The 23,862-nt window shown below is 44.0% G+C and overlaps 1 protein-coding gene across 2 annotated transcripts in view; it reads right to left on the bottom strand.

The window, feature by feature from the left end:
* LOC130361221 (cytochrome P450 2K4-like) overlaps positions 1-14,469 on the bottom strand; it is a 50,951-nt gene extending 36,482 nt beyond the window's left edge. The window contains exons 1-3 of one of the 2 annotated variants that reach the window (XM_056563962.1): positions 14,413-14,469; positions 1,871-2,058; positions 165-327 (exon numbers count right to left, since the gene is read on the bottom strand). In XM_056563962.1, the coding sequence (XP_056419937.1) occupies positions 165-327; positions 1,871-2,044 (337 nt within the window). In that variant the 5' untranslated portion in view covers positions 2,045-2,058; positions 14,413-14,469. Of the gene's footprint in view, positions 1-164; positions 328-1,870; positions 2,059-6,210; positions 6,300-14,412 lie in introns of those variants that run through there. The other variant, XM_056563960.1, reaches the window with a different exon arrangement.
* Positions 14,470-23,862: the final 9,393 nt, after the last annotated feature.

Raw genomic sequence — 23,862 nt, 5'->3', positions numbered from 1 at the left:
GAGGGTTTTGCTCTCATGTTTTGATATTGTATTGTACTTGTATCATGGGAAATTGAAAAGGTAAAGGTGGACAAATCTGTATCTACAATGAATTGGTGAGAACATATATCAGTATTACGTTTAACGTAATACAAAAAAGAAAATAAACTAAGTAAAGCAGTTACCATGGCCCTTTGACGTCTTGGCAAACAGAGGACTATGGGGTCTTTCAGAGAAGACTTCAGCATTGTTGATCAAAGCGTCTTTTATGGTGTCGTAACCACATAGGATCACCATTTTTGTCATGCCAATATGTATACTGAAGATTGAACCATACTCCTTAGACAGCTGCAAAAAAGGTAGAAATATTAGCCTAAATAATTGAATTTTTATAACCCCTGGTCTCCCACAGCTCCAGTTTGTCTCCTTTTGCTCTCCTGTATTCTTCCTGCTTTCAAGACGAGTGTTCCGTCTTGGCCAATGACTGGATGAGCGGGCAGGTCCTGATCTAAGCGCTCATCTCAGAAGCAGGAAGAAGACAGGAAATTGGGGGACCTGAAAGACCCACAGAGTAGGTTTTGCTAAAATACATATACATATATATATATATATATATATATATATATATATACACACACACACACACATACTTTTCTATGCATTTTATTCAGGGGTTCACCAGGATTACTATAAAAAAAAACAGTGCCACAATTTTTCACAGGCTGTGTGTTCTATGGCAACCTGGCTACATTCATTTTAAAGGAAAACAGTCATCTGTTCACCCACACTAAACCCAACACACTGGATTATAGTGTGGGTGAACAGGAGACCATTGAGGGGTTAATGGGTTAAATATGTACTGCACTCCAGAGATCTGTCCCTCCAAAGATATTTTTCTATCTTCAGAGAATTGTGCGCTGGAGGCGGACCAGCTGGCTCAATTTGAATATTCATTATTGCAGGTCACATGAGCGCTCAGTCAGCGCATCGCTTACATGACCCGCAGCAATGAATATTAATATTGAGCCGGCGGGTCCACCTCCAGCGTGCAATTCACTGAAGATGGAAGAAGGTCTTCTCAGGGACAGATTTCCAGAGTGCAGGTACGTGTTTAACCCCATAACCCCTTATCAGTCTCCTGTTCACCCACACTATAACCCAGTGTATTGGGTTTAGTGTAGGTGAACAGATGACCGTTTTCTTTTAATGGAGCGGAGCTACATTGGCAGACACAACCCATGGACAGGTTGGATAACCAGTGTTTTTATGATCTTGGACAATTCCTCTATTTGTAATTTGTTTTCCATTTACTGACTCTTTCAATGACTTTGATGGAAACAGTGAAGTGAGGACATACCAGATTAGAAACATTAATACATTAAATACATACATAAAACTTGGAAAAAAGGTATAGTAAATATATTGTTAAAAATTACCCGGGATCAGAATGAAGGAGTATAGATGCCAAGGTACACAGAGACACAAAAATCCTGAACCTGGGCATAAGTCATTTTCAGATTATATGTTATGTACCCATTGATAAAATATTGAAAAACATTTCAAATGTCATAAAATTACTTAAAAACATTTCCTCTTATGTCCGATCCCATGGCTATCTATTACAGAAGCTCCGGTGGGCTATGTTTAATCGCAGCCAACATGTGACGACTGCAGCCAGTGGCTTCAATGGTCATGTGTCATACTACTGGCATCATAGCTCCCATAACTGAGCGTTGATGCCAGTTATACAACACTCGACGTGTCAACCACCAGAGTTTGTGCACTGGATTGACACAGGATTGGACAGGTGACTACATTTTTTTTTTTTTTTGTTATTTTACTATATTTGGGTCACGTTACATTTTGATAACACCTATAATATTTTCAATACCTGATAAAATGTATTATGAGGTTTTGACATGTCCAACATGAGGATATTTCCAAGGATTGGTAAAGGCTTTGGCCCAGGTGGAAAATTTTTGTATTTCCCTTGTTTTTGATTTCTGAAAACATTGGCCAAAAAGAGGATGACAACGATGGACAGGAGAACAGTGACCAGATCCATGGTAAAGGGGAGTTCTGCAGAATATGGAGAAGGAAGACAACACATGAAAACTTTGAAAAAAATTAATAAAAATAAATATTAATACACACACACACACACACACAGTATTTCAGGAACATTGCCAAGACCCTTAAAATGAGCTGCACCATGGTGGAAAAAAAAAAAAAAAAAGAACATACAGCAGTTATACAGGAGAGGTTCCACTCCTAATATGCCTTGTTATGGTGAATCAAAGAAGTTAAATGGACATGCACAGCATCCTATCCAGAGGTTGGCTTTGGGAAATAGAGGTATAATTGCTGCCAGCATTGCTGTAGTGGTTGAAAGGGTGGGGATCAACCTGCCAGTGCTCAGACTATACACCGTACACTCTATCAAATTGGTCAGCATTGCTGTCAATCCAGAAGGAAGCCTCTTCTAAAGATGAAGCACAAGAAAGCCTGCAAACATTTTGCAGAAGACAAGCAGACTAAGCACATGGATTACTGGAACCATGTCCTGTGGTCCGATATGAGCAAGATAAACTTATTTGGTTCAGATGTTGTCATTTGTCCATGGTGGTAACAAGAGACTGAGGAACCTTGAGACAGATTGCGAACTTGCAGATAATTCCTCATGTTTATCATATGGAGTATATATATATATATATATATATATATATATATATATATGTATATACACAGTTATACTGTAAAGTGGTCTGGCCTTGTGATGCTGGGGGAGCCCTGGGTGTCAGTGCGTTGTGTGGTGCACATAGAAGATACTGGGCTCCTCGCCTGATTGAATAGTATCTTTGTCACTAATAGGTTGTAAACCAGCATGGTGTGTTACGCCGTGCGCTCTGGGTCCCTGCTCCTCCCCAGAGCGCTCGCGGCATCCCTCTCTCTGCAGCGCCCCAGTCAGACCCGCTGACCGGGAGCGCTGCACTGTCATTGCCGGCGGGGATGCGATTCGCATAGCGGGACGCGCCCGCTCGCGAATCGCATCCCAAGTCTCTCACCTGTCTCGGTCCCCTGCTGTCATGCTCTGGCGCGCGCGGCTCCGCTCTCTAGGGCGCGCGCGCGCCAGCTCTCTGAGATTTAAAGGGCCAGTGCACCAATGATTGGTGCCTGGCCCAATCACCCTGATTAGTTTCCACCTGTGCACTCCCTACTTATACCTCACTTCCCCTGCACTCCCTTGCCGGATCTTGTTGCCCTTGTGCCAGTGAAAGCCTTTCCTTGAGTGTTCCTAGCCTGTGTTCCAGACCTCCTGCCGTTGCCCCTGACTACGATCCTTGCTGCCTGCCCTGACCTTCTGCTACGTCCGACCTTGCTCTTGCCTTATCCCTTGTACCATGCCTATCTCAGCAGAGGTTGAGCCGTTGCCGGTGGATACGACCTGGTTGCTACCGCCGCTGCAAGACCATCCTGCTTTGCGGCGGGCTCTGGTGAAAACCAGTAGCAACTTAGAACCGGTCCACCGACACGGTCCACGCCAATCCCTCTCTGACACAGAGGATCCACCTCCAGCCTGCCGAATCGTGACAGTAGATCCTGCCATGGATTCCGCTGAGGTGCCGCTGTCAAGTCTTGCCGACATTTCCACGGTGATCGCCCAGCAATCCCTAATGATCACCCAACGAAATCACCAGCTGTCGTACTTGACCACCGTGACACAGCAACTTCAGTCACAGATACAGCAGCTGCTACCGCAGATACAGCAACTTCAGTCACAGACACAGCAGCTGCAACAGCAACAACCATCTCCTCCGCCGGCTCCTGCAACTCCTCCGCAGCGAGCGGCCGCTCCCAACCCCCGTTTGTCCCTGCCGGACAAATTTGATGGGGACTCTAGACTCTGCCGTGGTCTCCTGCCTGGGAAGGCCCTGCCATGGGCCACACCGCTCGGAGCACCTCTCTCACAGTATCCTTTGCAATCTACCCCTGTGCCTCCCGCCGAGGAGGCTATGCAAGTGGATCGGTCTCGCCTGACCCCTGAAGAGAGGACTCGCCGCAGAAAGAAAGATTTACGTCTATACTGCACTGTGCGTTACCGCACAGAACCCCTGCTCATGAGCATGGAACTGCATCTCGAAAAAATTGAACTTTTTGTTTTGCCCAAATGCTCCTCTGAAGTCCTCCTCAGTCTGCCATGGCTCCAACGCCACTCTTCTACCCTTGTCTGGACCACCGGGGAGATCAAGAGCTGAGGTGCTTCTTGCCACAGAAAATGCCTCATGTCTGCTCCCAGTCCCGTCAGTCAAACCTCTGTGTCTCCTCCTTTACCTGGTCTCCCCAAGGCCTATCTGGACTATGCTGTGTCTCCTCCTCACAGCCCCCATCCTGTTAACACTCTGCCCCGTGCCAAGCTTCACCCTCTTCCCTCCCTCCCCACTCCCACGCCTTCTTGTTTGCCCGCTGTTGATGAGGTTTCCCGGGGCTTCGCCACTGTCTGGAAAAAGACTCAAAAATCCCTCATACTAGCCTCATCCCGGGTGAAGAAGCAGGCCGACAAAAAAAGAAGAGCTCCTCCTGTTTTTGTGTGGCTCTCCGCCAAGTATATCCGCTTCCGTGTCCCCAGTTTTTTATCTGGGACCACGTTATCTTGGACCCTTTGAAGTGAAGTGCCTAGAGGAAGCTACTCCTGTCTCCGGGTCCTCAGATGTCTTCCGGATTAAAGAATTTTCAGGTCCCAAAAAGAGGGGGAGACCCAAGGGGGGGGGGGGGTACTGTTACGCCGAGCGCTCCGGGTCCCTGCTCCTCCCCGGAGCGCTCGCGGCGTCCCTCTCTCTGCAGCGCCCCAGTCAGACCGGGAGCGCTGCACTGTCATTGCCGGCGGGGATGCGATTCGCATAGCGGGACGCGCCCGCTCGCGAATCGCATCCCAAGTCTCTCACCTGTCCCGGTCCCCGGCTGTCATGCTCTGGCGCGCGCGGCTCCGCTCTCTAGGGCGCGCGCGCCAGCTCTCTGAGATTTAAAGGGCCAGTGCACCAATGATTGGTGCCTGGCCCAATCACCCTGATTAGTTTCCACCTGTGCACTCCCTACTTATACCTCACTTCCCCTGCACTCCCTTGCTGGATCTTGTTGCCCTTGTGCCAGTGAAAGCCTTTCCTTGAGTGTTCCTTGCCTGTGTTCCAGACCTCCTGCCGTTGCCCCTGACTACGATCCTTGCTGCCTGCCCTGACCTTCTGCTACGTCCGACCTTGCTCTTGCCTTATCCCTTGTACCATGCCTATCTCAGCAGTCAGAGAGGTTGAGCCGTTGCCGGTGGATACGACCTGGTTGCTACCGCCGCTGCAAGACCATCCTGCTTTGCGGCGGGCTCTGGTGAAAACCAGTAGCAACTTAGAACCGGTCCACCGACACGGTCCACGCCAATCCCTCTCTGACACAGAGGATCCACCTCCAGCCTGCCGAATTGTGACATGGTGCACTACACATTATCATTTAACTGGCACCTGTATATGCCTTATCTGTGTGCAGCTATAATACCAAGCAACTACCCCTCTCATGAGTAGTAGACGTGGTTGTTTATTAGTATTTTGTACCTGTGCAACCTCCCACATATAGCATTGTTGCTGGTCTGCAACATAATGGTAATAGGTGTCAGTAACCAGTAAGGCTTCTTTCCCACTGCTGTGACATGGCAGTGCAACAGACATCAGGAAACAGGGGAAGAATAGTGGGAGAAAAAATGCATCATGCAACACCTTTTTCTCCCGCTACTCCCGTCAAAAACAACGGCACCCAACGGACCCCATAATAGTAAATGGGATCTGTTGGGACCCGTTGTTGCCCATTGTGCCCCGTCCAGATAACGGACATTAAGGGCACAAAAAAAATTGTCTCTAGATCAGTGTTTATCAAGCGCGGTCCTCAAGTCCCCCCAACAGGTCATGTTTTTTTGGATTTCCTTAGTCTTTCACAGGTGATATAATTATGATCAGTGCATCAGGCATCACCACATCTATATAACCTGTGAAAGACTTAGGAAATCCTGAAAACATGACCTGGTGGATTCTTGAGGACTGTGCTTGATAAACACTGATCTAGATGGTGGCGTGATCTCCAAGGTATAGACACATTTATTTAGAGGAATTCCCGAAAACATTACATATGCACAGCATTTCTCATATCTGCTTTCCTACACAGGAATAAGTTAATGTGAGTCTTTGTACTTACATGGGGACCCTCAGCAGGGACCGCACCAAACACACTGTCCGCTCTTCTCTCTTCTCTTCTTGCACAGTGACTCTATAGTTTTTCCACGTTCAGGAGTTAATATATACTCAGCTTCACATTCTGCTCCACCCCACAGTTAACCCTTCACATACATTAAGGAACACAATTCAGCACCTTTTTATCATAAGAATGGTTATGACTAGTGTTGAGCGGCATAGGCCATATTCGAATTCGCGAATATTCGCGAATATATGGACGAATATTCGTCATATATTCGCGAATATTCGCATATTCGTTATATTCTCGTTTTATTTTCGCATATGCGAATATTCGCGTATGCGAAAATTAACATGTGAATATTGGCATACAAAATTAACACGCGCGTAAATTCGCATATGCGAAAATTAGCATATGCTAATTTTCGCATATGCGAATTTCCGTATATGCGAATTTTCGCACGTCAGTCTCACACAGTAGTATTACAGCCTTCTTTACACCACACAAGCTGGAAGCAGAGAGGGATGATCACTGTGATGTGTACTGTGAAGAAAAAAAAAAAAAAAAAAAACGAATATTCGTAATTACGAATATATAGCGCTATATTCGCGAAATTCGCGAATTCGCGAATATGCGATATTCGCGAATAATATTCGAATTGCGAATATTCGCGAGCAACACTAGTTATGACAGTCCAACAACAACTCAAAGAACAGAAAACTCGGCTCACCTGTCTGTATTCTACACCTACCCTCCCAGAGTCAGCTGGATCCTGCCTCCTCCCTGCAGTAAACCGAGGAGTCAATAAACTTAGTTCACCCCTTACAATAAGATTATATAATGTTCCCTATGCTACTCTTTGTCTCTTTTATTTAGTCCCTCTTACAATTTGTAGTTTATTCGTTTTAAAGTAAGAGCATTAGAAAGGTCGCCTCGACCACACAGGGTTATAGTGTTTTTTTTTACTGTAAACTATATACGGTAAATACAATATTTTATTGTTATTATTATTAATGATTATAATAATTAGAAATTAGCAAATCAAATCTGACGAAGTTGAATTTGTTGCGAATTTCATGAAAAATTCTAATCGGACTGAATCCGAACTTCGACTCGATTCTAAATAACAATTTTTTTCATTAGCGACACCCCTGCAATCGTCCTGTATAATTTATAGATGTGAGCGGCTTTCTCCTGCGCTCACATCTCTGCAACAGATAGGACGATCGCAGCGGGTGTCAGGAGTGACACCTGCTGTGATCTGTCCTTAACTGCAGGTACTACTGCTCTTAACATGGAGAACACTCTGCTCCATGTTGAGAGCTGTAGTACCTGTATTAATAGAAAGATCGCAGCGGTTGTCACTTCTGACACCCGATTCGATCGTCCTGTATAATGTATACATGCGGGCGGCCGGCCGCTCTTCTCTGGTCCCACTGTAGTATGAGTATATGTCATATATATATATACCTATTACTTAAATACACAAAAGAGAAAAAGGGCCGGTGTGCACCTTGTGCAGGTAAACCAGGAGTACAATGAAAGGAAAGGATTAAATATAGGGCCAGCAGGATGGATCCTTACGTCAGGGTGTTATGCTAAGAGCATAACACCTATCGTCGCTTGTAGTATATGGGTCGCAGTGTCCTGGTTCCTCTGGCATTTCTGCTGGGAAATCCAGTGCATCAAGTGAAGATAAAACCGATCAAGCTGATCATATAATGGTGGAACATCGGAAGGAGCGCAGACCTTTGAGTTTCTTGGATAAAATTATTTTTATTAAAAATGGTGCAACGCAAAATTGGTAAAGCGTTTCCAGCCCGTACTGGGCTCTTCTTCAGGCAATAATAAACTGTTACAAACACGTGTATATTTAACGCTGTGCAGCAGTTTACTTCCGGGTTCAGTATCATGAGGGCCAAACCGGAACCGAAGGCTAACACATACATGGATAAAATGATAAAAAGAACATATATACATAAATATTTAAAATAAAATAAAGAATGTAAATGTTGGTGGTAAAAAAACATATATAATGTTATAAATATAAATACCGTGAGATAGAAGTAGAAGGTAATATTATGGTGTAGTGAAGGGATAATTGTGCAGGCACAAAGAAGAGTGTTAGGAATGGCTGGAAGTCAGATGTTAGGAACAGCTGTTCCAGATGCGCAGGTGCAAGATTACCATAGAGGAGTACCATCGAGATGCCGTAGTCCCATTAGATGAATGCGCAAGCGCATTACAGATGGTTATAGAAGGATTGATCAAATGGATGAAAAACTGACAGAGGAGGTGCGAGTACCGATTACACAATCATTTCTTTAACTTCATTTAGACCATGGGGGGATAAAGTCCGCAACTTGAACATCCAGAACATTTCTAATCTTTTTAGTTGTTCGAACCAGTTGTTAACTGTTGCGGGTACAAAGTCAATTGAAGTAATGGTGATCTGGGGATCCAGTTCTGGATGTGTGAGGGTAATGTGTTTTGAAATTCCATGTAATAGGAATTTTCTCTTGATGTTCATCCTGTGCTGATTGAGTCTTAAATGCAGAGGTCTGGTAGTCCGGCCTATATATTGCAGTGAGTGTATTCTGTCATGTAAATAACATGATCCGTGCACCAGGTGAGATGGTATTTTATTTCGAATTTGTCAACTGTAGACGAGGACTTAAATTCTGTAGGACCATGGCATATCTGGGTGCAGCAAAGACATCTTTCTTTTCTGCACTTAAAACTGCCCTTTTTTAAGGAATGAGCCAAACAGATCTGTGGAAGTGAGACGTTTCTTTTGTTGTCGTCTTATTTGGCTGGGAGCCAAAATAGTTTTAAGTGATGCTGCTCTTCTATACGTGCATCGTGGTTGTGAAAGTATGGTAGGGGCCAAAAAAAGGATCCGCTAGTAGGATATGCCAGTGTCTGGAAAGTATGGCTTTAATTTTTGCAGAGTCTTTGCTGTAGGTGGTGATCAAGTTGGAGGTAAAATAATTTTTCTTTTTTGTATCAGAATCATCAGATAAGGTGTTATGTTGTTTTTTTGAACGACACTCCATCTGGGACAGTTGTTTCGTTCGGTTAGAGGCATTGTTGAGCACTTTTTCCGGGTAGTGTTTTTGGCGGAAGCGATTTTATCGTTTAGAAATGTTCTAGATGTTCAAGTTGCGAACTTTATCCCCCCATGGTCCAAATGAAGTTAAAAAAATGATTGTGTAATCGATACTCGCACCTCCTCTGTCAATTCTTCTTCCATTCGATTCATCCTCCGACAACCATCTGTAATGCGCTTGCGCATTCATCCAATGGGACTACGGCATCTCGATGGCACTCCTCTATGGTAATCTTGCGCCTGCACATCCGGAACAGCTGTTCCTAACATCTGACTTCCTGCCGTTCCTAACACTCTTCTTTGCGCCTGCGCAATTATCCCTTCACTCCACCATAATATTACCTTCTACTTCTATCTCATGGTATTTATATTTATAACATTATATACGTTTTTTACCACCAACATTTACATTCTTTATTTTATTTTAAATATTTTATGTCTATATGTCCTTTTAATCATCTTCTCCATGTATGTGTTAGCCTTCGGTTCCGGTTCGGCCCTTATGATTCCGAACCCGGAAGTAAACCGCTGCACAGCGTTAAATATACACGTGTTTGTAACAGTTTATTATTGCATGAAGAAGAGCCCGGTACGGGCTAGAAACGCTTTACTAATTTTGCGTTGCACCATTTTTAATAAAAATAATTTTATCCAAGAAACTCAGAGGTCTGCGCTCCTTCAGAAGTTCCACCATTATATGATCAGCTTCATCGTTATTATCTTCATTATTACTTATATTTCCCGCAGAGAGCTGTGAGTGGCTGGAACCATCTGGCCAATCACAGCTCTCTGTGGGAAATATGAATAGGTGTATAAATATGGCAGTGCAGGGGACTATAGAAGAGCGGCCGGCCGCATCTATACATTTTAAAGGAGAATTGCAACGGGTGTCAGACGTGACATGGGCGATCTGTCAATTAGTACAGGTACTACTACTCCCATCATAAAACAGTGTGTTCCATGCTGGGAGTAGTAGTAATACCTAAAAAAGAAAAAAAAAGCGAAAAATACACACACACTACATTTTTATTATTTTCAACTACATTTTTAGTGCCCTGCCTGCCCACATAAATGTATCCCTGTTTAAAATTAATTAAAATTTAGTTATAATAAAGATAGATTACGCTAAATACAATTTTTTCCATCACTATTATATATTTTTTAATACTTTTTTTTAATGGTACCCTACAACATTTTATTTAAAAAAATGTATCACCATCACTTTTTGTATCGCTAAAGTTCACATTTTCTCCGTTATTGCCTTTTAAATGGACCATTCTAATAAAGGATGCAAACTGATACAAATAGATGCCATTTAGTGGCATCCATTTGCATCAGTTTTTCATCCGTTGGTATCAGCCGTCAGCAGAATCCTGAAGCCAGGACTACTACTACTCCCATCATGGAAGAGACTTCTTTCCATGATGGGAGTAGTAGTTACCTTGCTGTGGGAGTCTGCCGGTGGCTGGGGAGGCTACATAAGTGTTTGTACTACTACCCCTATCATGGAACAGACTCTGTTCTATGATGGGGTTGTAGTACAGGGGCTGAGGGATTAATCGCACCGGGTCTCACTTCTGAGAGCTGATGCGATCAGAAGTTATTAAACAGGGGAGTAGGCGGCATGGTCCGCAACCCTGAGATGTACGATGTATTTTTACTTTCATTTTTAAATTCCCACCGGGAGCCCTGAATGGAGGAGCCATTCAGGGCTCCAGGCGGAGTTTTTAAACTTACAGTGTGCATTACTGTATAATCCCATCATCCCTAACTTAAGTATACTGCTCATCTCTATCGGATACGGAGATGAGCAGTGGGGAATAGACTGACATGTCCCCGCTGTGCGCTCTGATTGTGCATGGAGCAGGGCAGCAGCGGGGACATGTCAGGAACCGGCGGCAGTGGCGGTGAATGAATGAAGCAGCGCACAAAGGTGACAGGTCCTTCCATTCTCCGCTGCTCATCTCTGTCAAGTACAGAGATGAGCAGCAGGGAATGGAATGGCATGTCCATGCTGTGCACTGTGACAGCGCCAGATGACCGGGCAGCAGGCAGGGAGGAAATCATACATATACACATGGGAGGAATAAAATGAATATACTTAAGTCAGGGGGGATGTGATTATACAGTAAAGCACACTAAGTTTAAAAACCCAGTCGGGAGCCCTGAATGGCTCCTCCATAGTGGCCATTCAGGGCTCCCGGCGGTGAATTTAAAAATTAAAGTAAAAATACATCATACATCGCAGGGGAGTGGAGCATGCCGCCCACCCCTTGTTTAATAACTTTGCAGTCACTATTTTACTGTTTTGCAGCATTATCAAGTTTCATAAAAAGATGAAGAATCTTGACGGAGATTTATCAAGGGATTTAACCCCTTAAGGACTCAGCCCATTTTGGCCTTAAGGACTCAGACAATTTAATTTTTACGTTTTCATTTTTTCCTCCTCGCCTTCTAAAAATCATAACTCTTTTATATTTTCATCCACAGACTAGTGTGAGGGCTTATTTTTTGTGTGACCAGTTGTCCTTTGTAATGACTTAACTCATTATATCATAAAATGTATGGCGCAACCAAAAAACACCATTTTTGTGGGGAAATTAAAACGAAAAACGCAATTTTGCTAATTTTGGAAGGTTTTGTTTTCACGCCGTACAATTTATGGTAAAAATGACAAGTGTTCTTTATTCTGAGGGTCAATACGATTAAAATGATACCCATTATTATATACTTTTATATTATTGTTGCGCTTAAAAAAAATCACAAACTTTTTAACCAAATTAGTACGTTTATAATCCCTTTATTTTGATGACCTCTAACTTTTTTATTTTTCCGTATAAGCGGCGGTATGGGGGCTCATTTTTTGCGCCATGATCTGTACTTTTTTTTGATACCACATTTGCATATAAAAAACTTTTAATACACTTTTTATAATTTTTTTTTTAATAAAATGTATAAAAAAAGTAGGAATTTTGGACTTTTTTTTATTTTTTTTCGTTCACGCCGTTCACCGTACGGGATCATTAACATTTTATTTTAATAGTTCGGACATTTACGCACACGGCGATACCAAATATGTCTATAAAAAATGTTTTTTACGCTTTTTGGGGGTAAAATAGGAAAAAACGGACGTTTTACTTTTTTATTGGGGGAGGGGATTTTTCACTTTTTTTTTACTTTTACTTTTACATTTTTTACATTTTTTTTTACACTTGAATAGCCCCCATAGGGGACTATTCATAGCAATACCATGATTGCTAATACTGATCTGTTCTATGTATAGGACATAGAACAGATCAGTATTATCGGTCATCTCCTGCTCTGGTCTGCTCGATCACAGACCAGAGCAGGAGACGCCGGGAGCCGCACGGAGGAAGGAGAGGGGACCTCCGTGCGGCATTATGAATGATCGGATCCCCGCAGCAGCGCTGCGGGCGATCCGATCGTTCATTTAAATCGTGAACTCCCGCAGATGCCGGGATCTGTATTGATCCCGGCACCTGAGGGGTTAATGGCGGACGCCCGCGAGATCGCGGGCGTCGGCCATTGCCGGCGGGTCCCTGGCTGCGATCAGCAGCCGGGATCAGCCGCGCATGACACGGGCATCGCTCCGATGCCCGCGGTTATGCACAGGACGTAAATGTACGTCCTGGTGCGTTAAGTACCACCTCACCAGGACGTACATTTACGTCCTGCGTCCTTAAGGGGTTAAGCAGGTTTTTTTTCATATAAAAGTCACACAAAAAGTCACACGTGCGCCCAAGCAATTTGTGCGACTTTTGTGGGTAAGCAAAAAATACCAGTCAGTCCTACCTAAGCAATTTTCAGTTTTTACTTTGCAGTGGTCCAGGATTTATACAGTGCAGGAGGGAAATGTGCGGATGGGTTACAATAAATGTACTAACCTATTTTTCTTAACTTAAGGTTTTTTCCCTTCTCATTTTGGATCCTCTGGACTACGATGATGACCATTGTAATTTTTTTTTATGTTAATAAAACGGTTAACAAGGGCTTGTGGTGGAGTATTTTTTGTAATAAAAGTTTTTTAAACATGTTTTTTTTTGTTTTTATGTATTTACTTTACAGGCTTAGTAGTAGAGGCTTTCTTATAGACAGAATCCATTGCTAAGCCAGGGCTTAGCATTAGCACCAAAAACAGTTAGAGCTAAACCCCAATTATAACCCACCGCCCCAGGGGTGTCGGGAAGAGCTGCTACCAACAGGCTTTATTTAGGCTGGGTAGGGCCATTAACAATGGTCCTCACCCACCCTGGTAACGTCAGGCTGTTGCTGCTTGGTTGGTATTTAGCTGAGAATGAAAATATGGGGAACCCTATTTGTTTCTTTTTTTCATAAACAATTGAATAATAAAAGAAAAACGCATAGGGTTCCCCGTATATTTATTCTCAGCCAGATACCAACCAAGCAGCAACAGGCTGACGTTCCCAGGGTGGGAGAGGACCATTGTTACTGGCCCTCCCCAGCCTAAATAATGCCAACCTGTTACTGCCTAGGCCCAGGAGCGCCATTTTTGATGCTCCGGGCCTGTTAGTGCCGGCTCTTCCAGACAACCCTGTGGCTGTGGGTACCGGGGTAATAATCGGGGGTTAGCGTTAGCTGTTTTTGGGGCTAACATTAAGCCCTGGCTTAGTAATGGATTCCGTTTATAAGACAGCTTCCACTACAAAGCCTGTAAAGTAAATAAAAATAAAAAATAAACACATTTAAAAAACTTTTATTCAAAGAAACACTCCCCTACAAGCCCTCGTTACAAAAAGTTGTTAATATTAAAACAAAAAATGCTGGTCATCGTCCACCAAATCTGAAGTAGCCCACAGGATAGACTGATATGAAATGAAAAGAAAGAAAAAAAATGGGTTAGTACATTTAGGGGGGGGGGGGAAGTGGTAAAAAAAATTTTAATAAAACACATACATTTGTTTCGCTTATGTGTGCTAAGAAAATGGTATTCCAAAGTGATTTTATTGGTTTTTGCATATGTGAGCCAAATTTATCAACCCCCTTTGATAGTATGATAAATGTCACACATATGCAAACCCAAAGCAAAAAAAAAAATGCCTACAGCACTCGCTTACCAAAGCAACGATGATAAATGTCCCCCTTGTTCTTCCTTGAGGTTCCTTATCTAGGACAGAACAGTTCTCTCTCCAGTTCTTGCACAGTGAATTTTATTTTGGTTCAGAAGTTGATCATTAACCTGGATTGTATTGTACTCCCACAATTAACCATTTCATAGACTAGGGAATACAAGCCAGCACTGAACAGTAATATTCCACTGTGTAATATACAGAATCCTGGGGCACATGGACTCACTGGCCACCTTATTAGGTACACCTTGCTAGTACCAATGTGGTCTTCTACTGCTGTAGCCCATCTGCTACCAGGTTAAATTTCAGAAATGGTATTTTGCATACTTTAGTTGTAAAGAAGTGGTTATTTGAGTAAGTGTTGCCATTCTGTCATCTCAAACCAGTTTGTCCATTCTCCTCTAACATCAAGAAGGCATTTTTGTCCACATAATTGCCACACACTGGATATTTCCTTTTTTTTTTTCAGACCGGTCTCTGTAAACCTTAGACATGGTTGTGTGTGAACATGCCAGTAGATCAGCAGTTTGTGAAATACTCAGAGGAGCCAGTCTGGCACTAACAACTATTCCATGTTCAGAGTCGCTTAAAGGAAAACTGTCAGCTTGCTCCCCCCCTGCATTAACCAGCAGTACTGGCTGATAAGTTTGATCCCTACTATAGATGTCGCGAATTGTTCGCCGGCGAACAGTTCCCGGCGAATTTAGCATGTCCACGTTTGCATTGCCGGGCGAACATATGTGAAGTTCGATCCGCCCCCTATACTTTAACATTGCAGTAAACTTTGACCCTGTGAGTCAGAGTCAGCAGACACATTACAGCCAATCAGCAGTCCCTCCCTTCCAGACCCTCCTACCTCCTGCACGGACGCCATTTTACCTTCATTCGGCATGCTGCAGGCTTAGAAAGTGGAGGGACAGAGAAGCTGCTCCTGCTGTAATAGGGAAAGCGATAGCTAGGTTGCTGCTAGGTGGTGTATTCAGGGTCCACTTTACTCCTAAAGCACTAGTCTAACATCTGCTTTAAGGACAGCACCCAAAAAAAGCCCTTTTTAGGGCTCAAATATCAGTCCATGTGTCTTGCAACAGCTGGAGGCACCCTGGTTGGGAGGGAACCACTGGTTAAAAGTGGTACTCCAGTGTAAAACTTAAGTTCCTTCAAGCAACTAACTACAGTATTAAAAGGGCTATAAGTTTAGTCTATGTGTCTTGCAACAGCTGGAGGCACCCTGGTTGGGAGGGGACCGCTGGTTAAATGGGGTACTCCAGTGTAAAACTTAAGTTCCTTCAAGCAACTAACTACAGTATTAAAAGGGCTATAAGTTCAGTCTGTGTGTCTTGCAACAGCTGAAGGCATCCTGGTTGGGAGGGAAACGCTGGTTAAAAGGGGTACTCTGGTGTAAAACTTAATTTCCTTCAAGCAACTAACTACAGTATTAAAAGGGCTATAAGTTCAGTCCGTGTGTCTTGCAACTGCTAGAGGCACCCTGGTTGGGGACCTCTGCATAAAAGGGGAACTCCGCTGGCAACCTTTTTTGCTCATTGTCACACTCGTGCAAATCACATTTGGTGTGCCAGTTGTTCAAATAAAAAATAAAAAAATACCTTTTTTGGCTGTGAAATAAAACCAGTCAGTTCACGTCACAGTTGTGAGTTTTTTTTGCTTGCAGGGCTAATGGTGTCACCCTAGTGCAAATCATATTTGGTGTGACACTTGTGCAAATTTAACGAAAAAAAAAATGACAGGCAGAGGCAGGCCAGGGTACGTGGTGCTGGGATTCCCTTTGGCCCTAGAATAATGGCCAGTGTTAAGAGACCACGTACCCTGAATCCCCAAAGTTCTGAGGAAAAAGTTGAATGGCTATCACAAGATACCCAATTTTCTACAGCTTCCGCTCTGAACCTTGACGCAACATCCTTCTCCTCTAGCTTAGCTTCGGGCTAACACTAGCACCACAGCAGCTTTACTTGATCCGTCCGAGGAGTTATTTACACATCAGTTTGAAGACATGAGTGATGCGCAACCATTATTGTCAGAGGATGTATTTAACAGGGATATGTCTCAGTCAGGCAGCATTACACACATGGATGTACGGTGTGATGATGATGTTGTACCCGCTGCTGCTTCCTTTCTTGAGGTGTTAGATAGCGGTGAAGGTGTTGATGATGACGATGTGTCCGTGGATGCCACGTGGGTGCCCGCTAGAAGAGAAGAAGAACAGGGGGAAAGTTCAGATGGGGAGACAGAGAGGAGGAGGAGACGAGTTGGAAGCAGGGGGAGGTCATCACAAGGAGCTAGTGGCACAGTCAGACAGCATGCATCGGCACCCGCGGTTAGCCAGACGGGACGCCAATCAACGCATGCTGTTGCCACCACCAGAATGCCATCATCACAGAGTTCAGCAGTGTGGCATTTTTTTGTTGTGTCTGCCTCTGACAACATTGAGGCCATTTGCTACCTGTGCCTGAAGAAACTGAGTCGTGGGAAGTCAACACCCACCTAGGCACAACTGCTTTGCGAAGGCACATGATGTCACATCACAAACGCCTATGGGATCAACACGTCAGTACAAGCAGCACACAAAGTCAAAGCCACCATCCTCCTCCTGGTCCAGCATCTTCAGCCAGGTCAACCACTGCTGCCCTCCTTTCCCCCTCTCAACCATCCGCCTCTCCGTCTCTCGCCTTGAGCAGTTCCTGCTCATCTGCCCACAGTCAGGTGTCTGTCAAGGAGATGTTTGAGCGCAAGAAGCCAATGTCTCAAAGTCACCCCCTAGCCCGGCATCTGAAAGCTGGCTTGTCTGAACTGCTAGCCCGCCAGCTTTTACCATACAAGCTGGTGGAGTCTGAGGCCATTTGTAGCCATTGGGACACCGCAGTGGAAGGTACCTGGCCGAAATTTTTGTTGCACAAAAGGCAATCCCTTACCTTTACTCCATTGTGCAAAAGGAAATTATGGCATGTCTGGCACACAGTGTAGGGGCAAGGGTCCATCTGACCACTGATACCTGGTCTGCAAAGCATGGTCAGGGCAGGTATATCACCTACACTGCACATTGGGTAAACCTGGTGATGGCTGCCAAGCATGGAATGCGTGGCTCTGCAGAGGAGTTGGTGACACTGCCACGACTTGCAGGCAGGCCTGCTGCCACCTCCTCTACTCCTCCTACTCCATCCTCTTCCATAACCTCCTCGGCTGAGTCCTCTTCCACTGCTGCGTCTTGCTCCACATCACCGGCACCCCCCCAGCTCACCAGGTGCTATTCCACATCCTGGATACGGCAGTGTCATGCCATCTTGGGGTTGACTTGCCTCAAATTGAGCATCACACCGCACCAGCGCTCCTGTCGGCACAGGTGGATCAGTGCAAGGTGGAAAGGATTCAGCAGGTCCAAAATAAATTAAGAAGTATGCGTATAGGGTCATGTCACAGCACACCAGGAATCTAACAGGGGAAGAGGTGAAAGTAATCCTCCTCCTCCCAAGAACACGGCGGCAAGGACAGGATGCTTTTGCATACATGCTGTTGATGAAGGACATGCGGAGCTTTTTAAGTCCTACACATCGCCACAACCCTTCGGGGTCCAACATCAGAGAACGACTTGACCGACAAGTAGCAGACTACCTGGCCTTAACCGCAGATATCGACACTTTGAGGAGCGATGAACCCCTTGACTACTGGGTGTGCCGGCTTGACCTGTGGCCTGAGCTATCCCAATTTGCGCTCGAACTTCTGGCCTGTCCCGCTTCAAGTGTCCTATCAGAAAGGACCTTCAGTGCAGCAGGAGGTATTGTCACTGAGAAGAGAAGTCGCCTAGGTCAAAAAAGTCTAGATTACCTCACCTTTATTAAGATGAATGAGGGATGGATCCTGAAGGGACTGACACTGGGCGATACATTTGACTGAACAAGGCCTCATCAGATGACCTGCCTTGGGCTAAAAATGGTCCACACGCTGCTGTATTATACCTCTGAATGCCGGATGACTTGCGTGACTTATCCGCCACCAACTACGATTCAAGCCGCAATGTTTTAGGGCACTTTCTGCCTGGCGAAACAAACAGAAGCTTTTCTGGCCACTGCTACAGCAGCGGCTGCAACAATACAAACATTTTCAGGCATGTGTACATGCCTAACTTTTCTTGCCTCTGGTGCTGCACTTTTTCTGGTGCTGCAATTTTTCTGGCAGCTGCTTTCATCTTTATTTGATGAAAGATTTTATTTGGAAAAGGATTCCTTTGTGTGTTTCTCCGTCCTGCATCATAGAGTCTTCTGGACTCTTGGATATGCGCTTGTTCTTATATTTCAGCCATGTGTACATGCCTAATTTTTCTGGCCTCTGGTGCTGCACTTTTTCTGCTGCTGCAATTTTTCTGGCTGCTTCTTTCATCTTGATTTGATGAAAAATGTTATTTGGAAAAGGATTTCTCTGATTTTCACCATCCTGCATTATAGAGTCTTCTGGACTTTCTGATAATTTAAACTTGAATTTTCAAGAGTACTAACCATTACACCAAGGAACGCTTGTCGCGTGTGATTTTTTAACTTCAATTTTCAAAAATAAAATACAGACAGGGAAGAACTCTGTTTCTTTATTTGATGAAAATTTTTATTTAGAAAATAATTTTTTTGTCTGTTTCTCCGTCCTGCAGTATAGAGTCTTCTGGACTCTTGGATATGCACTTGTTCTTATTTTTCAGCCATGTGTACATGCCTAATTTTTCTGGCCTCTGGTTCTGCACTTTTTATTCTGCCGCAATTTTCCTGGGCGCTGCTACAGCTGCGGATGCAACAATACCAAATTTTTGAGCCATGTGTACATGCCTAATTTTTTTGGTACTCTCTGCTGACATCTCTGTCCATTTTAGCAACCGTGCATATTAGATGTATGTAAGGGTAGCATGGTGGCTCAGAGGTTAGCACTGCTGCCTTGCAGAGCTGGGGCCTTGGGTTCAAATCCCACTATGTGCTGCCTAAAGGGGGCTCTAACTATGTACTGCCTAACATGGGGGAATCTATTTGCTACTACTACACCCGGAGTTCTGAACATTTAGCATCCATGGAGGGGGTGTGATGGCTGCGGTTGCTCATGCCAGCCCAGAGATCGCTGGGGTCCCAATGACCAGACCCCCCCCCCCCCCACGATTAGACATCTTATCCACAGCATTCTTAACATCTATCTGATCATGACGTCATGGCACGTCCCCCCGTTCATGAGAGGGGTCGTGAATGCTGTGGAGCAGAATTACACAGCCGTCACGTCCCCTACCATAGACATGAATGGAAGGGGAATGACAACTCTGGTTGCCCGTCAGCAGGCACAGAGCAGTGGGGTCCCAGTGGCCTTTTCGGGGGGGTCCATATTAGTCTATGCTCTGGTAAAAAGTGAATGAATCTGCTTAGCTTGTTCTAGTCAGTATGGTGCAATGCCCCTGACCTGTAGTGGTAGCGTACATATCCTGCCATGTCTGAAACTCAGGTTCACATCCCACATCCCACCTCACCTCATGGACATAGAATCCCAACATAGAAAAAAACAAACAAGACAATAGTGCAAAGTTTTAAAGCTTTATTAAACAAATAGAATACACAAACCAAAAAATTATTGTATACAAGACATAAGTGGTTATACAAAATCCGACAACATTACACACAAATAAGTCCACCCTGGAGTAACTACAGCCTTTCACCAATCTGCACTTATACAACAAAGTAAGAGACATATCATCCCACATTGTGTGCAATAGCTAACCTGTCAATTTAGTACTGGCACAGAATAATTGCCCTTAAAGGGGTACTCCATCCCTAAGACATCTTATCCCCTATCCAATGAATAGGGGATAAGATGTATGACCCACTGCTAGGGACCCCCGCAATTTTGCATTAGGCACCCACCTCTGAGCTGCACGCTGCACTGCCAGCTCACAAACTGCGGGGTGCCGACCACAGGGCCGGAGTATCGTGACATCACCATGTGATATCATGCCCGCCCCTGCTATGCAAGTCTATGGGAGGGGGCATGACAACTGTCACTCCCCCTCCCATAGACTTTCATAGTGGGGGTAAGGCGTGATGTCACACGGGGGCAGAGTCGTGACGTCACAATACTCCAGCCCCGTTGTCGGCACCCGGCAGTTTGTGTGCTGGCAGCGTGCCATGCAGCTTAAAAAGGTGGGTGCCGAATGCAAGATTGCAGGGGTCCCCACCGAGTACCATAGTGATATATTCTCACCCCCCCCCCGCCCCCACTCTTCGCTTTTACTGACAAGCCTAAAATGTGCAATTATAAAGGCAATTTCTAAATAGTCCTATGTCTCCTTGATTCCATTGAAACGGATCCATTTAATGCTGACTCATTTACCACTTAACTAATTTTAGAAATTGCTGGAAAAGAAATACAATAGACTAGTTCTAAAGAACATTCGGTCACTAAAAGGGTGTATGATCGTGTGATGAATAGAACATTTCTGGTCATGGTAACAATATACATTTTCTCAATAAATATATATTTTTTCTCTCTTTACAATATTATTTTTCCAGTATTGATTCATTGTTTATAGAAACCAGTTCTCCGTTCAGTAACAGGATTACCCCCTTGTACATCTGTTACATTCCCCCCTCCCCCCCCCCAAAAAAAAAAAAAAAGAAAAAATGTAAACTATCCAGACTCCTACCTCTATGAAAGTCCAAAAAGTGCTTCACAACCAGAGTAGGTTTCTTATATAGGGTTTAAAGGGGTACTCCACTGGAAAAAAAAAAATAATAATCAACTGATGTCAGAAAGTTGAAAAGATTTGTAAATCTTTCTATTTAAAAATATTAACCCTTCCAGTACTTATCAGCTGCTGTATACTACAGATGAAGTATAGTTGTTGTTTTCTGTCTGACTACAGTGCTCTCTGCTGACACCTCTGTCCATGTCAGGAACTGTCCAGAGCAGGATAGGTTTACTATGGAGATTTGCTCCTACTCTGGATAGTTCCTGACACGGACAGAGGTGTCAGCAGAGAGCACTGTGGTCAGAGACAAAGGAAATTCAAAAAGAAAAAAAACTTCCTCTTTAGTATACAGCAGCTGATAAGTACTGGAAGGATTAAGATTATTAAATAGAAGTAATTTACAAATTTGTTTAACTTTCTTGCGCCAGTTGATTAAAAAAAAAAAAAAAAAGTTTTCCAGAGGTGTACCCCTTTAATTTTTTTTCACTAGGGTAGTAGACTGAGGCTTTTGGATCCTCTTTTCAAAGGGGTTATCCACAATGAGGTGATTTTAGTACGTACCTGGCAGAAAGTAATGGACATACTTAGGAAGGATCCATGCTTTCTTTGGGGCTAAATGGCTATGTTGTGAGATTACCATAACACTGTGGCTAGCTTTTTTTGAACTGGATATTTCCTGTTGGAGTTCGTTCCCTCAAAGTTCCTTAATTACTTGTTTGTAAGTGTGAGGTCACTTTCCTCCCACCCAAACATCAGCCACCCTCCCATTGAAACACACCTGTGATCCCTTCATTGCAATAGACCAGTGTTTTCTAACCAGGGTGCTTCCAGCTGTTGCAAAACTCCAATTCCTTGCAGACTGATGAACTACAATTCCTTGCAGAATGTTTATTCATGGTAAACGTCTTATTAATAGTAACATAGAAAGTAAAATCTTCAGCTCATGACTTGACCCAGTGAGGAATATAGCAAACGGTAAGGTAAAAAATCCTGATCCGGCACTGCTAAAAGGTTGAAGTTTATTGCTATGCTTCTTTAAAAAAAAATCCCATCGTAAAGACAACACACCACTGTGATATATGGAAATCAGCTTGAATGGATGCGTTTTGAGCGCTTCTGAAATTTTACATAGTGGAGTGAATCTTTTAGAACTATTTTGTGGGTGCAAAGAGCAGCGATGGTATACTTCACTGTAGAGGCTATAATGTTACACTATTTGCATGCATTTTTTAGTCTTTTTGCGTTTCATAAAGCCTTCATAACGGTTTTGGCCTTTCATCCTTCGCTGATGGAGATGCCATGTGTGGATGACCCGCTGGGAGGGGTCTGACACTGGCACCACCATTTAGTGTTTTCTGGTCATAAAAACCTAAGAGAGTTAGACCATGTATTGCATTTAAATGATACACTATCTAGATAATATACACTCAATAGAAGCAGAGTCGATTCAGTGTTTTCTGTTTAAAACACATTTATTCTTAGAAGCTTTTGGGTATTCCCCATAAGAACCATATATGCATTTGCTAGTAGATTAAAGGGGTGCTCCGCTGCTCAGCATTCGGAACAAAATGTTCTGAACGCTTAGAGCCAGAGCCGAGGACTGCCCAATCACTTCCTAGCCCCCTCTTGACGTCATGCCCCACCCCTTCAATGCAAGTCTATGGGAGGGGGCGTGGTGGCCGCCACATCCCCTCCCATAGACTTGCATTGAGGAGGCGGGGTTTGACATCAAAAGGGGGTAGGGACGTAACGTCACAAGTCTCCGGCGCCGGATCTAAGCATTCAGAATATTTTGTTCCGAATGCTGAGCAGCAGAGTACCCCTTTAAAGAGCCAATACTCCCAAGCAGGTACATTTATGACCAAGGCTCTCTCCATCAGCTTTAGTCTGCTGTGTATATCCAGAAAAAGTTAGCTAACAGCCTGTTGTACATTCTAGGTAGTGCACATAACCTCTGACATCTTGTTGGCACTAAGACCCAATTTGGCTCTTGTGAAAGCCGCCACTTCAGTCAAAAAGTCTATTTTGTGCCATGCAAGTGATGACTTAATAGCTGCCGAAGAGAAAAAAACACTTAAAATTGGTGAATATCTGTAAAAGAGTAGCAGAAAGATACTAAAGTGACATAAAGCTATAAAAAAGTAAGTGAGTGATAAAACATTGACCATAAAGAATGTGAACCTAGCCTAAGCCATTTCAACACATGTTTAAAAAACAAAAACTAAATATTTGCTAAACAAACTGCTCCAGAACAGAGACCTTCTAATATATAAGACAAAGTCCAGCTCACCTCTCCGTGCTCGGTGCTCGGAACGGTGCCCGGCTAGGCACCCAACAATGCTGAAGAATAGGCAGGAGGTACAGCACTACGATAATATGCAGCTTTATTAAAGTAGAAAACACACGATAAAAGCAATAGTCAGACACGTTTCGAGCGCATGCGCTCGAAACGTGTCTGCCTGTTGCTTTTACCGTGTGTTGTCTACTTGAATAAAGCTGCATATTATTGTAGTGCTGGACCTCCTGGCTAACCTTCTAACATAGAATGATCAAAGTCAATTTAATTACAACACTGTTTGTATCCCATAGGGGCAAAATTTAGATTTTTTGAGCCATGGATTAGTGAAACATACAGTACTGTCTAGCAATTTGTCTACTGGAAGGATTCTGGATGGCTTATGAGTCTGAATGACCCTTCTGGATCCAACACATAAACCCAG

Source organism: Hyla sarda, chromosome 3 (genome assembly GCF_029499605.1).
Source record: "Hyla sarda isolate aHylSar1 chromosome 3, aHylSar1.hap1, whole genome shotgun sequence".
NCBI lineage: Eukaryota > Metazoa > Chordata > Amphibia > Anura > Hylidae > Hyla > Hyla sarda.
This window is presented reverse-complemented; position numbering and strand designations above follow the sequence as displayed.